The sequence below is a fragment of the Carassius carassius genome, chromosome 5 (assembly GCF_963082965.1).
Source record: "Carassius carassius chromosome 5, fCarCar2.1, whole genome shotgun sequence".
NCBI lineage: Eukaryota > Metazoa > Chordata > Actinopteri > Cypriniformes > Cyprinidae > Carassius > Carassius carassius.
In genome coordinates, this window is record NC_081759.1 from 21,194,007 (window position 1) to 21,216,158 (window position 22,152).

A 22,152-nucleotide genomic window follows, 5' to 3' on the forward strand; every position below is an offset into this window, starting at 1 on the left:
CATCTGTGTACAATTATCAGAGACAGGCCGTCTGGGAAAAGAGCCCTGATATGCTCTTAGTGTGGTCCAATGTGTGCAAACGTATTTCCAACAGCAAATATCAGGTCAATGGGGTGGGACTGCACAGATTACTGCGTCCCTGACTATATTTAGTGTCCATCCCACATGGCCCCAGCAAAACATCTGGTATTTCCATATTGGTAGGGCGTTGAATGGTCGCCTTGCACTGGTAGCAGGGCACCAATGTGTCTGACTGGTTAGGACAGGCCCAGGTTTCCACCTGGGTTCAATCAGTGGTGATCAGGAGCAAGATGGAGGCTGAAGAAATGGTCATCCATCTACCGGGACGTTGCAGCGCGCCTGGTGGAATCGGAGAGACGATGGTGCTCAGGCACAAAGAGGTTCACCATTTCTTCTTCCTTCCTTTCAGGGAGCAGCCTATCTACAGCACCCGGGCACACGTCTTCCAGATAGACCCCAATACTAAGAAGAACTGGATGCCCACCAGCAAACATGCGGTCACTGTATCTTACTTCTATGACAGTACCAGGAACGTGTACAGGATCATCAGCCTGGACGGATCAAAGGTAACGTGGTGTTTTATTTTCATTCATGTTTACATTCTTAAAAATAAAGTCTATTCTTCCATTAAGAACCTTTGACATCCATGGAACCCTTTAATTTCACAAAAAGTTGAACCCAAAAATGGTTCTTCTGCGAAACCCCTTTTGCACCAATTATTTTTTAAGAGTATATAGGACTGCAAAGGGAAATTGAGGAAGGGAATGGAACAGTCTTAGAACATGTTCGGTGGAGATTAAAGGATTGTCTTTGGCCCAAAAAAAGCTTCTGAGAGTGCTTTCCAAATCTCAAAAATATAATGTGAGTTTGATGCATCAGTTGAATTTGCAGGACCCTTTTGTGCACAAGAGATTTGAGTGTGTGCGAAGGACCGACCTGCTAGAGATTTCTATCAAACATATTCCCTTGGATAGAAGTGGATTAGCTCACTCTCCCTGTGGAGAGCTGCATGCACTTGAATTGGTCACTGCTGTGCAGTCTTATACAGTGGATGTAATGCTCCAATAATCCAAGGCACATCAATAGGCAGTAGTAGGGACTCTACATCCGCTAGAGTAAGTCCGTCCATCTTACCGTAGGCTGTTTACTCTAAGGCCTTCATAGTTTTAACTATTTATTTTCATGTAGTTTGTGTAATTGTTCACAATACTTGGAATCAGACCATTGCAGACCATATACCTCTACCATCCTCCACCAAAAAATGCACTGTTAGAATCAACAAAATGTATTTTTATTGCAAATCATGAACCCTTGGACCTAATTAGCGTATAATTCATAGCATTGCTCTGCAGGAGTGGACACACTATTGATTTCAACCACTCCACCAAAATCTCAGCAGTCACATGGTGTGTTTCATGCACAGTCTTAACCATATCCCTACGGTTCCTAAGCTTTAGCAGAGCTGGATTTAAAATAGCTCCCGCAGTATGCCTGAATGTGCTTGTGAGTTGGGATGCTCAACCCTCCCCTTAGCTTTTGGTTTCAGTGACAGAAATAACATGTGAACCAGTGCACTTTGGACTGTGACTGTTGATACCTACAAAGGCAAACACACACTGTTTATGAGCAGTTGATCCTTTTTCATTTTGTGTAGACCTTAAACATACCATAGGGTTAACAAAATGATGCACATTCAAAAATACATTAATGTGCAATTTATAGATACAGTGACTTGAATAAACCTCTTCTGTGATGAGCATGTTTATAATTTCTAAATAAGATTGATGCAGACATTGTGTGTCACGGTCAGTGTTGGGGAGTAACTAGTTACATGTAACAGCGTTACGTAATTTAATTACAAAAATATAGTAACTGTAATTAGTTACAGTTACTACGAAAAAATGAGTAATTAAATTACAGTTACTTATGAAATTTTTTACGATTACAAAGGGGATTACATTTGAATATTTACACACATCCACATACAGATTTAACTGATTTCTTTCCCAAATCGCACTGACTATGGTTCGTAGAATCCAGTCATAAAAACGGAATGCCTAACGCGGACGGAATATGCCACATTTTGGATGACTAAATCAAAAGTAGGTCAGTACACTTGAATGCACATTCTGCGTGTCTGTGGAAATCAGGCGCGGACTGGACACCGGGAGAACCGGGACAATTTCGGTGGCCTGGCAGCCGATTTTGCCCCACTATTTAATATCATTATTGTATAATTGCCTGCCGAATGTACTAAAGCGATCATTTGCGAATCCGCCATTTGATAATTAAATCTCTAATAAGTCATGAAGTGTTAGTCATGACTCGCGCGCTCTCCGCGCCTCCGCCAAATGGTTTGGATCAGACTCAGAGTAATCAATGCGAGAGAGAGAGAGAGAGAGAGAGAGAGAGAGAGAGAAAGAGAGAGAAAGAGAGAGAGAGAGAGAGACAGAGAGAGAGAGAGACAGAGAGAGAGAGAGAGAGAGAGAGACAGAGAGAGAGAGAGACAGAGAGAGAGAGAGAGAGAGAGACAGAGAGAGAGAGAGACAGAGAGAGAGAGAGAGAGAGAGAGAGAGAGAGAGAGACAGAGAGAGAGAGAGAGAGACAGAGAGAGAGAGAGAGAGAGACAGAGAGAGAGAGAGAGACAGAGAGAGAGAGAGAGTAGAGTGGACTGGGGAAGCGCACAGCTGGAGCAGAGAAGCAGAACTAGTGTTCAGGGTTTCAGGTCAGTTTCATCTGTAAAGATGCTTTTTTGTCTTTGTTTTTTTATTTATTTAATCAAGCAGCAGCACGTTGCTCATCAGTCATCACTCAAAAAAACTATATAAAGGACATCATTATTATCAGTTGTAATGTTACAGTAGGAATTTATCTGAAAAACAATCAGATTTTTTTTTATAGGTTTAGGGGAGCTACGACAGACAACAACACAACCCTTACGAAAATTAACATTTTAATATTTAACTATAAATCCAGAGAAAATGGTTACTATTGTTTAACTGTGATCACCAAAAATAAAAATTTAAAAATAAATACAAATCCATTTGCAAAAAAAAACAAAAAAACAAGGTTATTTTACTTTTATATAGGCTAAAAAAAGCAAGTCAATTTTTGTAAGGAAAACATGACTCGTGTACAGTATTAGGATTTTTCTATAAAGATATTGTAGTATTGTAGAGTATTGTATTGTATAGTTTTGTTCAATCTTGAGTATTAAAGTCATGAGAGAGATGGATAACAGGGCAAAATAAAGAGACTGAAGAGAAAAATAGAAGTGAAGGTGCAGTTCAGGAGAGAACTTATAATTATTTTGCATGTCCCCAAATTAAAGATTTAAAATAGATAAAAAATAGTTTTGTCCATGAATTTGTTTGTATGAGTTTGAATTTTCCAGTCTGAATTTTTTTTCCCAGTCCGCCCCTCCTGTAAATTAATGGCAAAGACATGGTTTCATTTACTACACATAGGCCTACTGAAGCTTGCAGTGTTTTCAACCTCTGCTGCCTCAATATAGGAGTACACGAGCACATAAACATAATTTCTAGAACTGCTCTGTGTCACTTCATGTGCATTTTACTTATTTTGAGAAAACTATCATCATATACAGAGACAGCAGTTTAAAAAAAACACCAATGTTTAGGAGTTTATTACACAGAATACGACACATGCTTATTAGATAACTGTATTTAAGTTGATGTATATGCTTTTATTTATTATTCTTTAAATTTCACAAATTTAGAAAAGTAATCAAAAAGTACTCAAAAGTAATTAGTTACATTACTTTAATAAAGTAATTGAAAAAGTTACACTACTATTACATTTTAAACAGGGTAACTTGTAATCTGTAACCTATTACATTTCCAAAGTAACCTTCCCAACACTGGTCACGGTCAATAAGTCTCTTAAACTATCAGATAATTTGACCATTTTATAACAATCAATGTAACCATATTCCTACAATTTGTTTTAAAATGTGAAATGGTATTTAAAAAAATGCTTTAACCATGAAAAATACATTTAAAAGCCTGTGTGAAAAGTAATGAATTAATGATACATGTGAAAGGGTTGTGTCCACTCACACGTATTCAAGGTGTAAGGAAATTATTTATTTCACAGGTGATGCCACTTGCATTATGTTTGATTAAACTTAATATGTTTAGTCATTGAATTTGATTAAAATTCAAACTTTGACTAAATAAAGCGCATTTGTGATGCAACTACGGCATCCCAAAGTGCTGTACAAGTTCATAGACACCCTTAATAGTAATTTACCTATCCCAAAACCTCTTTAACATGCAGCATTTTAGTGGTGGTTAAAACAATACATTAGCAGTCTTAACTCGATTTAGGCATCTATCAACCAAAACGTAGAAAAAAAGGGGTACAGAAAATACCACGGTCATTCCATGGTATAATTTGAAATACTTTGGCGTATCATCAAAATAGCATCAGGGTACATAAATATGGTAACCATTCAGTTATAATGCCTTTAAATGTTACTGTTCCTTCTGAGACTGGGGCAGGGAATGGGGTCAGCGCAGCAGCTGTAATTAGAGTCTGATCTTAAGCCAAGTCTGAGCCCTGAAGGGAATTTCAGTTATGGCTCACAGTGGCTAAAGGTATTAGCAGGATGCTACATTGATTGAAGAGCTCATATAAAGCTTGACATGATATTCAAGCTCTTTCCATTCCTGTGTTTTCTCCCTCTACCCCTATGCAATTTATTCTGCCCTTACTTTTGTATGGTACAGCTGATTGTGGTCCTGTCACTCTGAATGACAGGGACTTGTCACTAAAGCCTTGTCCTTATCTGAACCACTATTGACCTATAATAGGCAGAAGCACAGCCAGCAGCAAGGTCTCTATCCACTGAGCTTTATTCACTTTATCTTGAATATAACTTCCCTTGACAGCATTTGATCAAATGCAGTTTGCAGTTTTGTTTATATTTTTCTTTGAGGACTTTTCTCTTTTGCATTTTTTTCTGTTACCGTTTTATTTAGAGACAATAACATAAAGTAGAAACAATACTAGTTTTTCAGAACTAAAATTTTTAGTAGCATTTCAATTAACATTAGTGAAGCTTTTTCAGTTACATGGAGTGATTTTAGCATTAGAAGTGTAGCACGATCACTTTCACAATTTATCACCGTTATCGCCATTAAACCAAATGCATTCTTCTTGTTCAATTTTAGTGAAACAGTTTGTTGAATGTTTTATGTAAATTAACAGGTTCAAAAACAGTTGACTGATTCATCCATCAATTCCCTGTGCAACATCATTGCTTCATCATGGCTGCATATGTGTGATTCTTGTACACCATCGTTTATGTAGATTAGTGTGTGTATAAATTAGATTTAATCCTGCTTCTAAAAATCCTTTACCTAATTGAATTGTTTCAGATAAAAAAAGTAAACCCAAAGATCCCTCATTATGCTATGTTATTATAAAATTTTGTTATACAATGTGTGAGCAGAGTCATCATGTATTAGCACAATGTGATAACATTAACAAGCATTTTCGGGAAGAAGAAAATCTTCTATTTTTTATATGCAGCTTCCCTGTAAGACATAAGTTTCACAAGAAAATATTATTTCAGTCTTTCTATTTATTTATTTTTTTTGTAAACAAATTTTAAAGTTTTATTCCCCATTATTACCTGCTGTTTCTTTGTAATTAAAGAAAATTGCTTGGTTACGGTTGCAACACTATGCTCTATTTTAACCCCTGACAGATTGCAAAAGTGGCATGAAATGGACAGCTTCTTCCAACAACAGAGATGTTAGTCTTAGCACTGTTCTTTGCTGCTGTCCACCCACTGTACAGCTTCCAGCTGTTCTCATGCAATTAAAAGCCTGAAGTGAGTGAGTGATTATACAGCAGGCTGTGTGGACTCTGATTAGAGCTCTCGCCGAGCAGTGTACATCTGAAAATAAAGACAAATATCAGCTTTAACATACATAGCATTCAGCTAGCTGTGCAGCACATACACGAGAGTATGGAAAAGTCTCAAACTGTGAAGTTCCTGAGCTGGACTACCACACATACACATGCTCATCACTTCATTAAGTTTACCATACTTAATATGTACATTGGGCACAGCGCAAACATCAGTCATGCTGATGCAGATTAGCAAACACTAACATAGATTTGTTAGAAAACCTTCAGTATCTTAACAATTATATTTGTACATCTTCTGAAGAAAATAATGAGCTGCTTGCTCATGTAAAACATGCTATTGTGTTGTGTTTGGTTGTTTTTCCATTACTAGCGTGTTCTGATTTTTTTATGTGTTACTGTGTCTGTTATACTTAAATTCTAGTTGCTATAATATTTGAAAAGTGCTGTTGTTTTTATTTTTGCTTTATGTATGCCAAAAGCTCACATTATGTGCCTTGAGGGTTCTGAAGTGTCTGCATAGAGCACATTAGTGATTCAGGAGAGTTTGTATCATTCATTTTTTCCATAGGCAATTAAATAAATCCTGAATAAATAGTTCTTGGATGAAACCCGACCAGCTTTAATGTCAATCACAACAGTATATCAGTTGCATACCTCTTATTAAAATATTGGCTGTTTAGTACTTATAATGCACATATTCTTCATGACCATATACATCCCTAATCCTACCCAATACCTAAATTTAACAACTACCTTAATTTAAAAATACTACCATTCAAAAGTTTGGGGTTGTGTGTACAGCGGGTAAAATAAGTAATGAACACATCACAATTTTTCTCAGTAAATATATTTCTAAAGGTGCTGTGTACATGTCGGTAACAGCCCAAGTAATCTATACATACAAAGAAAACAAACCAAATATGTTCAGAAATGAAGTTATGTGTATTAAAATGGAGTGACACAGGGAAAAAGTATTGAACTACTGAAATGTTTTTAATACTTTGTGCAAAAGCCTTTGTTGGTAATGGCAGCTTCAAGACGTCTCCTGAAAGGAGAAACTAGTCACATACATTACTCTAGTAGTAATAGTAGTTTTAATAGTGATTTTGGCCCATTCTTCCACTCATTCTTCAAATCTTAAAGGTTCTGTGAGCCTCTTCTGTTAACTCTGATCTTTAGTTCTTATTTTCTATTGGATTCAAGTCAGATGATTGGCTGGCCATTTGTAGCAGCTTTGTTTTATTTTTCTGAAACCAATAAGAGTTTCCTTGGCTGTGTTTGGGATCATTGTCTTGCTGAAATGTCCACTTGTTTCATCTTCATCCTCCTGGTACTGTAGGTGTTGGGACTGAATCAGCTAATATTCATATCCACTGACTATTGCTCAGGCAGGATTGCTTTCTAACTGATGATAGATTTCAGCTGGTGTCTTGGGTTTCCAAGACTTTCTGCACCTCCCTTTCTTCATTTGTTCAATACTTTTTCCCTGCGTCGTTCCATTTTATTACTGTACATGTAACTTAATTTCTGAACTTATTTGTTTTGTTTGTATGGATGTATGGATTACTTGGGCTGTTACCAACATCTGGACGAGTCGACAACACCTTTAGAAATATATTTCCGGAGTAAAAATGTTGATGTGTTCAATACTTATTTTACCTGCTATTTGTGTTTTTTTAATTTTATTTTGAAAGAAGTTTCTAATGCTCACCAAGACTGCATTTATTTGATCAAAAATACAGTAAAAAAAGTAATATGGTCAAATATTATTAGCTGTCTTCTACTGTAATATATTTTTACAATGTAATTTATTCCCGTGGTAGAAAAGCTGGATTTTCAGCACACTCCAGTCTTCAGTGTCACATGATCCTTCAGAAATCATTGCCTGTGATTTATTTATGTGAAAATTGAATTCTAGTATTGTCATCTCTACATGGAGGAGTTGATCCAAAAGTCATATCAAAAATCTTTTTCGACCATTACAGTTTTTACAGGTAATGAGCATTTGACTATTTGTCTGAAAGCATGCATGTTTCAGAGTAGAGCTGAAACAACGAATCGATTTAATCGATAAAAATCGATTATTAAAATAGTTGTCAACTAATTTAGTCATCGATTCGTTGCTAAATAACTTTTATTTGCCGTAAGCGGCTCATTTCGTGCATATTTCAAATCTGCGGTGACCAAAGTGTGGCAGTAATGAGCCACCGGAGGTTTTACTCAGCCAGTACAGCAGGAGAAGTAGCGAATAGCCAATAGCTGGCCTCGTTTTATGTCACGTGCTTCCCGAACAGCGTCTCTGCAGCATTTAGCGGGATGTGGGAGACTGGGAGTACTTTACTTTGAGCCTTCAAAAAAGAAGAGTAACCTGTAAACTCTGCACTACTGAACTGTTTGAGGGGACGTTCACATATCGCGTCTTTTGCGCGCTCAAGTTCATTTTTTCCAACACCGCACCGCATCGAGTTAAAAACATCTCAACTTTTCAGAATGCTGCAAGCGCATCGCGGGTCATGTGACAAGAACTAACCAATCAGCTTAATCCTTTCCCGTAACAACGTTAAAAGCTCAGTCAAGATGAAAGGAACAGCTGATCATAGTTGTATATGGATTTCCATTTTGAAATAAATTTAGTAGCAGAGCTACTGCAAGCGATTTTTTGAGCTGCAAATCCATTTATCCTTTGCTGAAATTTCCGCGTCTTCAAGGAGAGAGCACGTCATGGTTGCTTAGCAAAGGCAGACGCCTCAGGGGCGCTTCTGCACGAGCGCTTTGGAAAGGAGGAGAAAGCGGCGCCCCTAGCGTTTTCCACGCGTTTTTAGGCACGATATGTGAACGGCCCCTAAGACTTTTATTTGTGCAGATTCTCCAGTACAATGTTGTTTGCAAATGTTTAGTCGTAAAAGCTGATAACATTGCTTTTTAACAGTTAACATTTAAAGCTTTACAAACATGTTCTGTGATCAGTTTGTCGTTTACCAGTTCAAAATTCAGTCGTGCAGCCTAATTATGACTGAATGAGAGGGGTAAATGTTTAAAGATATTTGAAATGCACTTTTTTTCTAAGTATTCACTGCTCTTTTTCACACAGCAGGTTTTTTGTGTGTGACTGTCCAATTTTTTTTTCTGGACAACCTTCTGATGGATTTTACTTTAAATTGTGAGTTCCATTCAGGTTTCATGCCATTAGCACTTTATTCGAAGGATTGTTTACAATTTCAAAGCAAAAGCTATAAAGCTTTTTCCCAGTAAATAATAAAATACAATGCACTGCGATTTTATTCTGTTTTATCCTTATTCTTCGTGAAAATATGTTCTGAAAGATTCCTTAATAAGCTTCGTTCGGGATGTTAAACTACTTTAGGAGCTCTAAGGACTGCCATGGTGAAAACATTATTTTAAATCTCCTTGTGAAATTTGCTAGAGTATGGGTCAGTGTTCTGATTGCAGAAGAGTTCGACAAAGGATTACTAACACAATAAAACAACTCCAGGTATATTTTTGATTAGGATATGACAGTGCAAAATGGTTAAAATCTCTTAAAAATCTATGCTGAAGGATAAAGACCATTTATTAATAATTTACTTGGGGGAAAAATGGAAAAACCTAAAATATAAGTACATAAACCGATTAATCGATTAATCGTAAAAATAATCGACAGATTAATCGATTATCAAAATAATCGTTAGTTGCAGCCCTATTTCAGAGTACTGATAACTAAAATTAACTATGGACATGTGGACTACTACTTCTGAGCTTTACTGTTGCTGCGATTCCCATTGCTAAGGTAACAGCAACTTCATGATTGGTGGATCTCTCTTCAGGATTATGTGTAATTCACCAGATATTCATTTTTTTTTAAAACGATAAGAAATTAAAAATCACACTGATTTCTGCTTTTCACAGAGGCATGTAGGCTGTAGGTTAACCTGTAATATCTGTGCGAATGATAAATACTGGAAGTATAGAACAGAGGGAACAGCATTCATCCTCTCTGAGGGAACAATTGTATAACATGTGTAACACACACACACACACACAGGAAGCTGACAGTGGTAGCCCACTGTCGATTTTCTCGCTTGAAATTACACGTTTGTGTGTGGCCAATTGGCCTTGTTCTGGAAGTGTGTGGGAGTATGAGAGCGCTCGAGGCCTCTTATCCACGCAGCCTTCGTGGATCAGTATCCTTTGTGCATCCTTCTATTCCATGTTTTACATACCCCATCTTAAAGATGTACACTGCAAAAAATAGATGAAAATATGATGCTTATGTTGAAAACAAGTAAGAAAAAGTCTTACCACAGGAACAAGAAAAACACCATGACGTGAAGTCTTACAATCATTGTAATGCTGCAGGTCATTACATATTTTAGTAAGAATGTTTAGATATTTCTGCCAGGAAACTGATACTGATTAAGGATAGAAATTTTGGCTGTGAAGATGCCTGAGTTTCTGGATGCTCAAATTATGATTATGTGAGTTCCACATAATATGTGCAACATTCACAGTGTACCTCTTTCCTCTCTCTCCTTCTCCTTCTCGCTCTTTCCTTCCTCCTTATTTGCTCTCGGTTTCACACCCACACAAACACATTCACTGGCAGCGACTGTCGTCATTTCATCAATAACATTTCACAAGCTTATAACGCAGGAAATATCTTGAGATGTACTGAAGGCATTTAAGTGTTTGTGAGCAGACATTTCGGACCGTGCCCTGACCATCTCATTAAGACATTTTAGAAATATTTCTAAGACAGACTTCTCACTGTACAGCAAATAAGCTATATCATATTAATCATATTTAGTCATGATTAAATGCCATCCTGGAGAATTGTCATCACATCCACACAGAATATGTGGCAAAAGATTACTGCAGAGTTTAAACACCAGTCATTCACAATATTCCACATATTATATTATATTGGTTAATTTTAGCCTATTAAAGTTATAATCTTTCTAATGATTACAATCAGAATTATATAAAAAAAATGTACTGACTCTTCCAAGATTTATAATGGCAGTGAGCAATTATTGTTTTTATACTCTTAAATTTTTCTTTATTTCTATATTTTCAATTTTTTATTTTAAGTATTTCAAATACTTTTGTCATTTTTATTAGTTTTAGTTTCTAAGATTTCTGTTCAACCTTTATTTATTTCATAATTTTTAGCATTTTATATAATATTTATATTTATATTTAATACAATTTTATTTCAGCTTTATTTTAGTTTGATATATCAAAGGCCATATTTCTGCTTATTGACTTAAAGGCCACATCTCAGATAACAAATCTGCAAGAATATGCTGATAAACTAATGGATCATGCTCTTTCCTAAAAAATGTTTTGCCGGATTTTGACCCAATATGTCAGTCAGCCCATGTTATGGACCCTATCTAGCCCTTTTATTTGCTCTCTCAAAAAAAGCTTTCATCTTAAACACTTCACGGCCAGATTGCTCATCGTAGTGCAAGTTATGTTTTTCACAGGCATTTCTGAGAAGTACTTTTTTTCATCTCACAGGCAATAATAAACAGCACTATCACCCCAAACATGACCTTCACGAAGACATCTCACAAGTTTGGGCAGTGGGCAGACAGTCGTGCCAACACAGTGTATGGGCTGGGCTTCTCCTCTGAGCATCATCTGGCCAAGGTGGGTGGAATTCTTTCTCTCTCCTTTTCTCTCTCTCTCTCTCTCTCTCTCTCTTTCTGGTCTTGCTATCTCTCATTTTCTTCCGTGTGTCTCTGGAGGCCTTGTTCTCCCTTTCTTTCGTTCTCTTCCACCCCCTGTGTTTCTGAGCTGGGGAACACCTACACACTGTGCCCTAATGAGGAGCTGTACAGTCATCGGTGCGTGGGAGGCTTCTTCTGTGCAGTGCTTTCCTCTCTTTCGCTCCCTCTATCTCTAGCTCCTCTGCATTATGATGATGCACTGTCAGGAACTGGGGGTAGAAAACCTCACCAACACTTTTTGTCTTCCTCCTCTATCCTTCTTTTTTATTGTCTTTCACTCTCCTCTTTCTCTGTTTCTTTTGCTTTTACATATGCTGTATTAACTTTATAAAAAGTGAATTATCACCATTATTTATTGATCATTTTGAAAATGTTCTTTTTCGGTATGGGTCTTTCAGTTTTGTATGCAAATACAGCATTGTTTGAACCATTGCCCAAATGGAACTTCATGGAAACTTCCAGTTTTATATATTGTTACTTCTGATAACAAACAAAGTCTCATCTTTCAAATCATGTCCATTTTTTCAGGGAATTCTAACAATAAATGTTATTCTAAGCAATATACAATAAATAAACAATATAACCAAAAAAATTAAGTTTTGACTCTCTTAAGCCCCTTTCACACTGCACGTCGGACCCGGCATATTGCCGGAACATTGCCGGGTCGCCTTCTGTGTAAAAGCAACCACGTCCCGGGATTGATTCCGGCATTGAACCCGGGTCGGGGACCTAGTAACATTACCGGGTTCAACCCGGGACGAGCGCTGTGTGAACAAAAGCCAGATCTAATGCCGTGTCGAAGTGATGACGCGCGACTCTTTTACCGGCTGTTTTGAAGGAAGATCAACGTTCGCGACAAAAAAAATATGTGCAAACTGTAATGAAGCAGAGATCAGTTAGTTCCTCACTTTCCGTGCTGACGCCGAGATCGTTCGCTTGCTTCAGTGAAAGTATAACGTGCCTAACGTTTTCGACTCGTAAATTACACATCACGCCCTGATGTCACGTGTCGTATTGGGATCTTTACGGGTTGTGTGTGAAAGCATGCACACATCCCGGGTAATCACTGGCAGTGTGAAAGTGCAAAATCTAGCGACCCGGGAACAATTGCCGGAACACTCTACCCGTGTATTTGCCGGAATGGCAGTGTGAAAGGGGCTTTTGATTGTTGTATAATCGCCTCCGTGGCAGCGTGGAGCGTGATTTTTATATTTAAAATAAATAGTAATTAAATGTAATATGTTCTCCTTATAGTTCAGAGCATAAGCTACAGTAAATTCTTATCCCTAAGAAAATCGTAATTATAATTGAATTTAGAATTTTATTCAAAGAAGGAGCCATTTCTTAAGTAAACCACTGTTTAATAAAAAAAAATATATATATATATATGTTTAGTTCTGTCCCCCTGCTATACTGAATCCATACTGAACCATGGCGTCAAAACCGAATTGAATAAAATAATCTGAGATACTAGATATAGTCGCTCTACTTTTGTTAGTAATTTTAATACTTAAACTTATTTCAGTTAGTTGGAACGACATAAGGGTGAGTAAATGATGACAGAATTTTCATTTTTGAGGGGGAATTATCCCTTTAATTTTAATTACCGGTAACAATTTTAAAAATAGTTTTAGTTGTAGTAAAAAATAAGGAAAGATCAATGGTCATATATGAACTTTCTAACTTTGATGATACAATAATGCATCATTCTCTTTCATACACTATTTCTTGCTGACTGTTGACTCAGTATGTCAGTCAATGATATGGGCATTATTTGACCTGTTTTCAGTTTTCTCAAAAAAGCGTGCCATAAACCTTCTCTTTCTGATGTGTATTCACTTGAGATCTGATGTTTTAACATTGTTAATGGAGCACTGTTGTCCTGAACCTAAAGTGTCAGCGTATATTGGTCTCTCTGCTGGATATTCAAAGGGAAATGCTGCAGTCCTTCTAGAGCTCTGGAAGCTTTAATAGGAGCAGTCTATATTGGGAACTCTGACCATTGCTACTTTTTATTTTAGCAGAGATACCGCATATCCACTCTAAAATAGTTCATCCATTTTAACACATAAACATGACATCCTTATTTCTGTTTCTACATACAGTATTAAAAAGACAAGAATTAATAGGCATCAGCATAAACTGCATTTTGTATGCATCAGGCTTTATTTAGCTAACTTGACCATCATGACTTTCTTGGTTGAAAAAGCTTCAGCATAAAGATCTTGCTTATTGATGTGCTTTATCAGCTGGACCAGTGACACCAACACCAAACTAGCACTAACCAGCTAATAAAAATCCACTTATTGTGATTATTAAAACCCATTTCTCTTCTCAGTTTGCAGATAAATTTGCAGAGTATAAGGAAGCAGCCAGGATGGCCAAGGAGAAGTCTCTAGAAAAGATGGATCTGGCAAGTTCGCCCTCTCAGGTATGTCCTGTAATGTTTGGAGGATGGACCTGTTGCTAACATGGAGTGAAGTTTGCTTGGAATAACAGATTTTCCAAATCATCAATCAAAAACTCTCAAATTTGTCATTCAAGGAGAATATATACAGTACAGTTATTGTAAAAATCCCAATCCATGATAGTTTTTTGCAATCAGTATATTTTCCATTTACGATTAAATCTCATCATAGTCTAACCAGTATGGAACAATGACAACATTTCAGTCTCCAAAGAAAATCTCTTGACGCTGTGAATTTTTTTTTTCCTAAATCCCACAATTGTAATTAGCAGCTGAACATTTATATATGTGTAAGTATGTGAGGGTGCAATAAATAACCCACGATTTGTTGTTTTCCACAGGAATCGCCTGCTGACATCCATTCCCCCCTGACTCCACCCGTCACTGCGGACCTCTGCCGAATCAATGGCACTGGTGATGACGTCACTCTGTCTGACGTGTCACCAAATTCTATGCTCCAATCAGACCTTTCCCCAACCACGCCGACCCTTGCACACAGGTAACTGGGGCTTAATGTACATTTTTTGTACAATTATTTATTCAAATTCTGCTTACATTTTTTTTAAGCTAATATTAGCGATACCGACTCAAGGTATGATCGATATTTAATTGTGCTACTCACCCTCAGGCCATCCAAGTTGTAGATAATTTGTTTCTGAATCGAAACAGATATGGAGAAATTTCGCTTTACGTCACTTGCACACCAATGGATCCTCTGGAGTGAATGGGTGCCGTCAGAATGAGAGTCCAAACACCTGATAAAAACCTCACAATAATCCACAAGTAATCCAAAAGACTTCAGTTCATCAATTATTGTCTTGTGAAGTGAAAAGCTTCATATTTGTATAAAACAAATCCATTATAAAAGCGTTTTTAACTTTAAACCATTGCTTCTGGCCAAAATATAATTCCATAATACGTAATAATGCTTCCTCAAGTGACACGCTTCCTCCCCTGTTGTCCTCTCACATCAAAATCAACCTACATTTTTGCTTAGAACTGTTGTGGACTGTTTTTGTTTAGAAGCGGTGCTCAATAGGTTGCTCCTGATTCGGATAAAATTACTTTTTCATTAGAGAGAACAGTATTACATAGTGAGCTTCGTTAAAAGAGGGACGTTAAAAATGTCTTATGGGTTTTATTTATTAACAGACATGCAACTTTTCACTTCACAAGACATTCAATAATGGACTGAAGTATTATAATGTTTTTGTCAGCTGTTTGAACTCTCATTCTAATGGCACCCATTCACTGCAGAGAATCCTTTTGTGAGCAATAGATATAAAGCTTAATTTCTCCAAATCTGTTCCGGTGTAGATACAAACTCATCTACATCTAAGAGGGCCTGCGGGTGAATACATTTTCAGCAAATTTTTTTTCTTCTTTAAATCAGTGGTTTTCAGCTCCAGTCCTTGCACCCCCCAGCTCTGCATATTTTGTATGTTTCTCTTATCACTTCAGACATTTGCTCTATTTGACCGGAAGTGCCCTGCGAAGTGGACATCGCAGGATATTCTGCCATGATTCCAGTTCGAAGCAAGTGTATATGTTCCAGTCAAAGGGCATTAAAATGTGAATTTAGATGGGAATTTAAATTGTTTTATTTACAGAGGTTTATTATGTCACAATTCAAATTTCTCTAGTAAGTTTCGTCTGTGTGAAAGCGCGTAGTGCATATCCATGAATGAATGTTCCATAGTGTTCCAATGGATATCCCATGCTCAGACTCTGGAATTGATAACCGCTGCTTTAAATGTTTCGCAAATTAGTTCAGCTCAAAATGAACGTGGAACTTCATACTTTACATTATAATGTTGTGATGCCTAAATTTACTTGTATAATTTTAAAAGATTGGTTTTAGATTTTAGTGTTGATTTTTTGAATTCAACAAAATATTAGAATTTTAAAGGATTAGTTCACCCAAAAATGAAAATTAGCCTGTTTTTTACTTACCCTCGAGGCATCCTAGGTGTATATGACTTTCTTCTTTCAGACAAAGAGTTATATAAAAAATTGTCCTGCCACTTCTAAGCTCTATCATCGCAGTGGGCAGGTATTTCTGTTCAACAGTCCAAAACACTTCAAATAAAGCACACATCCATAATAAAACGTGCCTCACATTGCTCCGGGGCACGAATAAAGGCTTCCTGTATCGAATCCATGCATTTTTGTAAGAAAAAATATCCATATTTCAAACATAATAAACAATTTTCTATTACTTCCGCTATCTGTCATACGCAGAAGCACAAAACAGCAAAAGGCCGGTCTTTATTCATGCCCCGCAGAAATGTTTTATTATGGATGTGCACATTTTATTTACCGTGATTTGGGCTGCCCACCCATTGTAATGATAACTATTGGAATAGCCAGGACAATTTTTTATATAACTCCGATTGGATTCGTCTGAAAGAAGAAAGTCATATGCACCTAGAATGCCTCAACAGTGATTTTTGGGTGAACTAAATTTTCAATATAAGCTGTTTTTGTTAATATCAATGCATACCTAATTTAACATAAGTTGTACCTATAGTCTCAAGTAAAAGTGGTGTTAAAGTTAACACTAACAGATGCAAGTTCATTGTGCTTTTCTCTCAAGCATTTTTTTATTATTTACAGTATGCGCATTCAGACACTTGTTCACATGAGTATGTACTCAGCAGCTTTTTTAGTCTGACTCCAAAGGCAATGTTTAGAGCCCATTTCACCGAGTCTCTAGATGCTTGAATTTGAATTAGTTGAGCAATCCTGTGCTGCAGGTTCAAAAATAGCATCCCACCATTTCTTACATAATCTCAGGTTAATGTTTCACTCTCACCTGCCACTTGAAAAATACTAACCGATTATTGGACGCAAATGCTCAGTGGACCGAACCGCATTCAACACCCACACTGCAGCTCTCTTCCAGACAACTACTTTATATGTTTTGTTAGAGTTTTAGAAGCATGGATCAATAACTATATATGTTTCCCAGTAATAATTTGTCCAAACAAGTCAAAATCATATAAAACAGTGGCATGTTTTCAGCCCAGAGCAAATGTGACTTATGAAGATGGAGGCGGCGTCATCTGTTTCTGAGCCTTTGCAAAATGAGTCAGAAAACCCACTGTTAAGTCAAAACAACATTTTTCTTACAATGTGACCTTAAACAAGACAGTGTTTTGTCCACGTGAATTCATATTTTTGTGAACAAATTCATATGGTCTTTTTTATGTGTGTGTTTTTTTTTCAGACACGTGCTAAAAACTTGCCAAGTCTGCTCCTACTGATATTCACAGCTGTTTGACTACAATGTTTTCACTGAATACATTCTTATGCAACAATGACTGTGGATGCAACAAAAAGTTAATTCTATATGAAATTCTGTTAGTATTTACAGATATGCATACTTATGTCAGCAGAACTCTCTTGATGTTGTGTTTTATTAGTTTGTGTTTTGAAATCCTTTGTAGAGAAAACATTTCCTGATCTTTCTTGCAACTTTTTGGGAAAATCTTTGCAATGCATCCTTTGTGACTTTGTTTCATGGTCTTTTTTGTATGAAATTGTGATTCTAAGGTTGATATTTGTAAATCTGATAAATCATTTAATACATTTATTAAATGTCATTACACTTAAATTTCTCAGTTTGCTGAAGTTTTCCAACTTGAACTTTAACAATGAAAACTGGTTGATGTGTGTAAGTGATCTTAGTGAAGCAAACTGCCCTTTAGTTTGCTAAGACTGATTCATACCACTATGATATTATATGAAACAACCAATTAGTACATTAGTGAGATTGATTTTGAAGTAAATAATGCTATTTGTTCCTTCAAAGATGCCCTTACTTCTAAATTCCCCTTAAGAATACTGTTCCTGTCGCTTGATGAATGTGTATAAATCTGTATGTATAAGGGTCATAGATTAGCTTGTAGAGTGTATTTGTTCAGCTTTGGCTTTTATTATGTGGCGAGTGATTTGAAGGCATTTCTTCAAACAGTAATTCTCTCACCCACAGTCTTGTGCAGCACATTAAAGTGAGTGTTGAGGGGCTGGTTGGGGAGTTGCCACAGTGTAGTGAATCACATTTACAGTGGGGCTTAATATGAGACGTACACCGAAATGTGTGATACGCCAATCAATAGTCTTAAAACTTGTGGCATATGGAAAGCAGTCCACTTTATCAGTGACCTAAAATGTATACATCCGACAGAGAGCCACCGTGAACCCTTTGAAATGATATGCTGTTGAGGCTCTGAATAGAGGAACGATCAGATAGAGATTGTTTATTGATTCACATTCAGCAGGCCTGAAGGACAGTCACGCTGACATTATGCTTATGCTGTTCTTTGTAGTTATGCAAGGCTGACAGCCGTATGTTTCTGTGCACCTGCTTACATACAATGGTCCTTTAAAATAATGGCACTCAGATTAATATTTCATATCTAATGCAATGACATGACAGTTTATACATCTCAATTGTTATACATGAAATGAGAGGCTTCAAGACTTGAATTTAAATCAGAATAGTTTATTACATGAAAAACACGGGACACATCACAAGAAATACAATTTGAAGATTGGGAATGAGATAACATGCAAGGACAACAGTCCTTAAATAAGAGTTTTTAAATCTACAGTGATTTTCGTTTTAGACAATACTATTAATTATATATGTTTAAGATTAGATTCTCCTTTTTTTGTCTTAAAAATGACAAATGTTAAATCTCAAAGTTTATATTTAATTAAAAAGGCTGAACAAACATTTAAACAGACTATACTATACAACATATATTGACTTACCAGGCTGAAGTCCCTGTTTCTCTTAGCTTGAAGCTGAAAGACTTCACTCTCTTCTGCTCTCCTCTCTTTCTCTGCAGAGGAACATTTCTTCTCCTTGTGTGCGGTGCTTTATAAGCATGTGTGTCTCCAGCCCACTGTGTCGCAGCTTCAGTAGGAGTTGGAGAGTGTGGGTTGAGGTGTTGTCTGTCAGAGCAGGGGTCTGGGGAGGAGGCAATCACGTCAGCCGCAGCAGAGGTGGCTGTACTGGGGGAGATGAAAGGGAACCAACTGTGTTGGTTCTCTACCCGTGTCTTGGTTGCGTAGTTAAGCTGTGGTGGAGTGCGTGGCAGAGGAGTGGGATGTGTGATGAGATGTTGAGCAGGATGACAGTGGATGGGATTCCTCATAGATGTGGGCTGGTTATGTGTTCGCTGCAGCATTTCTTTTTTTTGTTTTGTCAGTACATGAGGATCAGAGCACATTGTAAATTTATGCTTGATGTTAGTGACTACATGAAGAACACAGATGGACTGATGAGAGACGGTCATTGCATAAGTGAAGAATTGGCTTTGTTCTTTTGTCTTTGAGACTCTCTGTCTCTTTATAATCATTAGGTGACTTTCTACTTTGATCTATTTCAGCTTGTCACATTCCATCAGTCGTTTTATTGTAATTTTTATGCAAATGACAGAACTCGGATCACAGAGTTTGTAATAATCCTTGGTAATTGCTCTTGAACTGCGTCCAAGTCTAGTTAAAACACAAAAAGGTCTCTCATGCTCACCAACGCAGTTATTTATTTGATCAAAAATTATGGCAATTTTTCATCACTACAGTCTTCAGTGTCACATGATCCTTCACAATCACTCTTTCACAATTTGCTAATTTGATGCTCAAGAAACATTTATTATTTTTCAATGTTGAAATAATGTTTTTCATCAGTTCTTTGTTTCTTTTGAAAATAAAGTAAAAAAAAAAAAAACAGTTTTGTAACATAAAATGCCTTATTTCACTTTTGATCAATTTAATGCACCTTTGCTTAATAAAAACATTAAATAAGCCGTTATATATATATATATATATATATATATATATAGATCTCATATATAATTGATCCCAAAAACTTGAAGGGTAGTACAACCCGAATTCCGGAAAAGTTGGGACGTTTTTTACATTTTAATAAAATGAAAACTAAAAGACTTTCAAATCACATGAGCCAATATTTTATTCACAATAGAACATAGATAACATAGCAAATGTTTAAACTGAGAAAGTTTACAATTTTATGCACAAAATGAGCTCATTTCAATTTTGATTTCTGCTACAGGTCTCAAAATAGATGGGACGGGGCATGTTTACCATGGTGTAGCATCTCCTTTTCTTTTCAAAACAGTTTGAAGACGTCTGTGCATTGAGGCTATGAGTTGCTGGAGTTTTGCTGTAGGAATTTGGTCCCATTCTTGCCTTATATAGATTTCCAGCTGCTGAAGAGTTCGTGGTCAACTTTGACGTATTTTTCGTTTAATGATGCGCCAAATGTTCTCTATAGGTGAAAGATCTGGACTGCAGGCAGGCCAGGTTAGCACCCGGACTCTTCTACGACGAAGCCATGCTGTTGTTATAGCTGCAGTATGTGGTTTTGCATTGTCCTGCTGAAATAAACAAGGCCTTCCCTGAAATAGACGTTGTTTGGAGGGCACGGCGGATTGTGTTTACCGACAGTGGTTTCTGAAAGTATTCCTGGGCCCATTTAGTAATGTCATTGACACAATCATGCCGATGAGTGATGCAGTGTCGTCTGAGAGCCCGAAGACCACGGGCATCCAATAAAGGTCTCCGGCCTTGTCCCTTACGCACAGAGATTTCTCCAGTTTCTCTGAATCTTTTGATGATGTTATGCACTGTAGATGATGAGATTTGCAAAGCCTTTGCAATTTGACGTTGAGGAACATTGTTTTTAAAGTTTTCCACAATTTTTTTACGCAGTCTTTCACAGATTGGAGAGCCTCTGTCCATCTTTACTTCTGAGAGACTCTGCTTCTCTAAGACAAAGCTTTTATAGCTAATCATGTTACAGACCTGATATCAATTAACTTAATTAATCACTAGATGTTCTCCCAGCTGAATCTTTTCAAAACTGCTTGCTTTTTAAGCCATTTGTTGCCCCCGTGCCAACTTTTTTGAGACCTGTAGCAGGCATTAAATTTTAAATGAGCTAATTAAGTGGATAAAAGTGTAAAATTTCTCAGTTTAAACATTTGCTACGTTATCTATGCTCTATTGTGAATAAAATATTGGCTCATGTGATTTGAAATTCCTTTAGTTTTCATTTTATTAATTTAAAAAACGTCCCAACTTTTCCGGAATTCGGGTTGTATAAGATATTAATAAAGTTTAATATGAAATTTGATAGCATTACTGTTTAAAAGAATAAAATAAAACGACATTAAACCACTATTTTATTCTACTGACAGCTACTTTGTTTTAAACATTTCTACATTTCTTTAGACTTTATTAGTGTATTTGATGGAAAAAATAACACAAAGCTGAATACAAATACAACATAATACTTAATTTAAAGAAATTCTCTCAAGATAATATTTTAATCATTTGTGTTGGCTTCAGGACTGAGACTATGTAAAAGCAAATTGTTCAGTTTTAGAAAAAAGTATTTATAATACCACACTTAATATTTTTACACACAGTATATAAAGCTTTATACATGAAATATATAGCTGCTAGCTCCCTCTGAGTGAAATGTTGGGGGTTCTTCGAAGGAACAAAGTTTTAAAACCCTTGGCCTATAGTTTGAATCCCCAGTCTAAAATGAACATTAACCATCAGAGGTATTATTGCAAGTCTGTTTTTAAAGTATTTATTTTTTGTTTGTTTGTTCTACAGCCCAACTACCAACAAACACTGGGAAGCAGAGCTTGCAGCACTGAAGAGCAACAATGCCAAGCTCACAGCTGCTCTGCTGGAGTCCACAGCCAACGTCAAACAATGGAAACAGCAGCTAGCAGCTTATCAGGAAGAGGCTGAAAGACTACACAAACGGGTGAGGAGGGGAGGGTTGACCTTTACTGTAATGGAGCCGACAAGACATGAGACGTGCAGATCCACATGCAAGCTTTTATTGGACAGAGACGTGGTCAAAACAGGCATGGGTCAAACACTGGCAAACAGGTATATAGAGGGCAAGACAGAAGAATAATCCTAGGGCAAGCATGGGACTTCAATGAGCGAACAATATCCAGCTAAGCAAGAGGGGTA

At 36.8% G+C, this 22,152-nt stretch overlaps 1 protein-coding gene across 2 annotated transcripts in view; it reads left to right on the forward strand.

Moving 5' to 3' along the window:
• Positions 1 to 22,152, forward strand: part of homer1b (homer scaffold protein 1b) — a 29,895-nt gene that overhangs the window by 4,966 nt on the left and 2,777 nt on the right. The window contains exons 2-6 of one of the 2 annotated variants that reach the window (XM_059550117.1): positions 431 to 587; positions 11,443 to 11,574; positions 13,993 to 14,085; positions 14,463 to 14,620; positions 21,781 to 21,937. In XM_059550117.1, coding sequence (XP_059406100.1) covers positions 431 to 587; positions 11,443 to 11,574; positions 13,993 to 14,085; positions 14,463 to 14,620; positions 21,781 to 21,937 — 697 coding nt within the window. Of the gene's footprint in view, positions 1 to 203; positions 588 to 11,442; positions 11,575 to 13,992; positions 14,086 to 14,462; positions 14,621 to 21,780; positions 21,938 to 22,152 lie in introns of those variants that run through there. The other variant, XM_059550116.1, reaches the window with a different exon arrangement.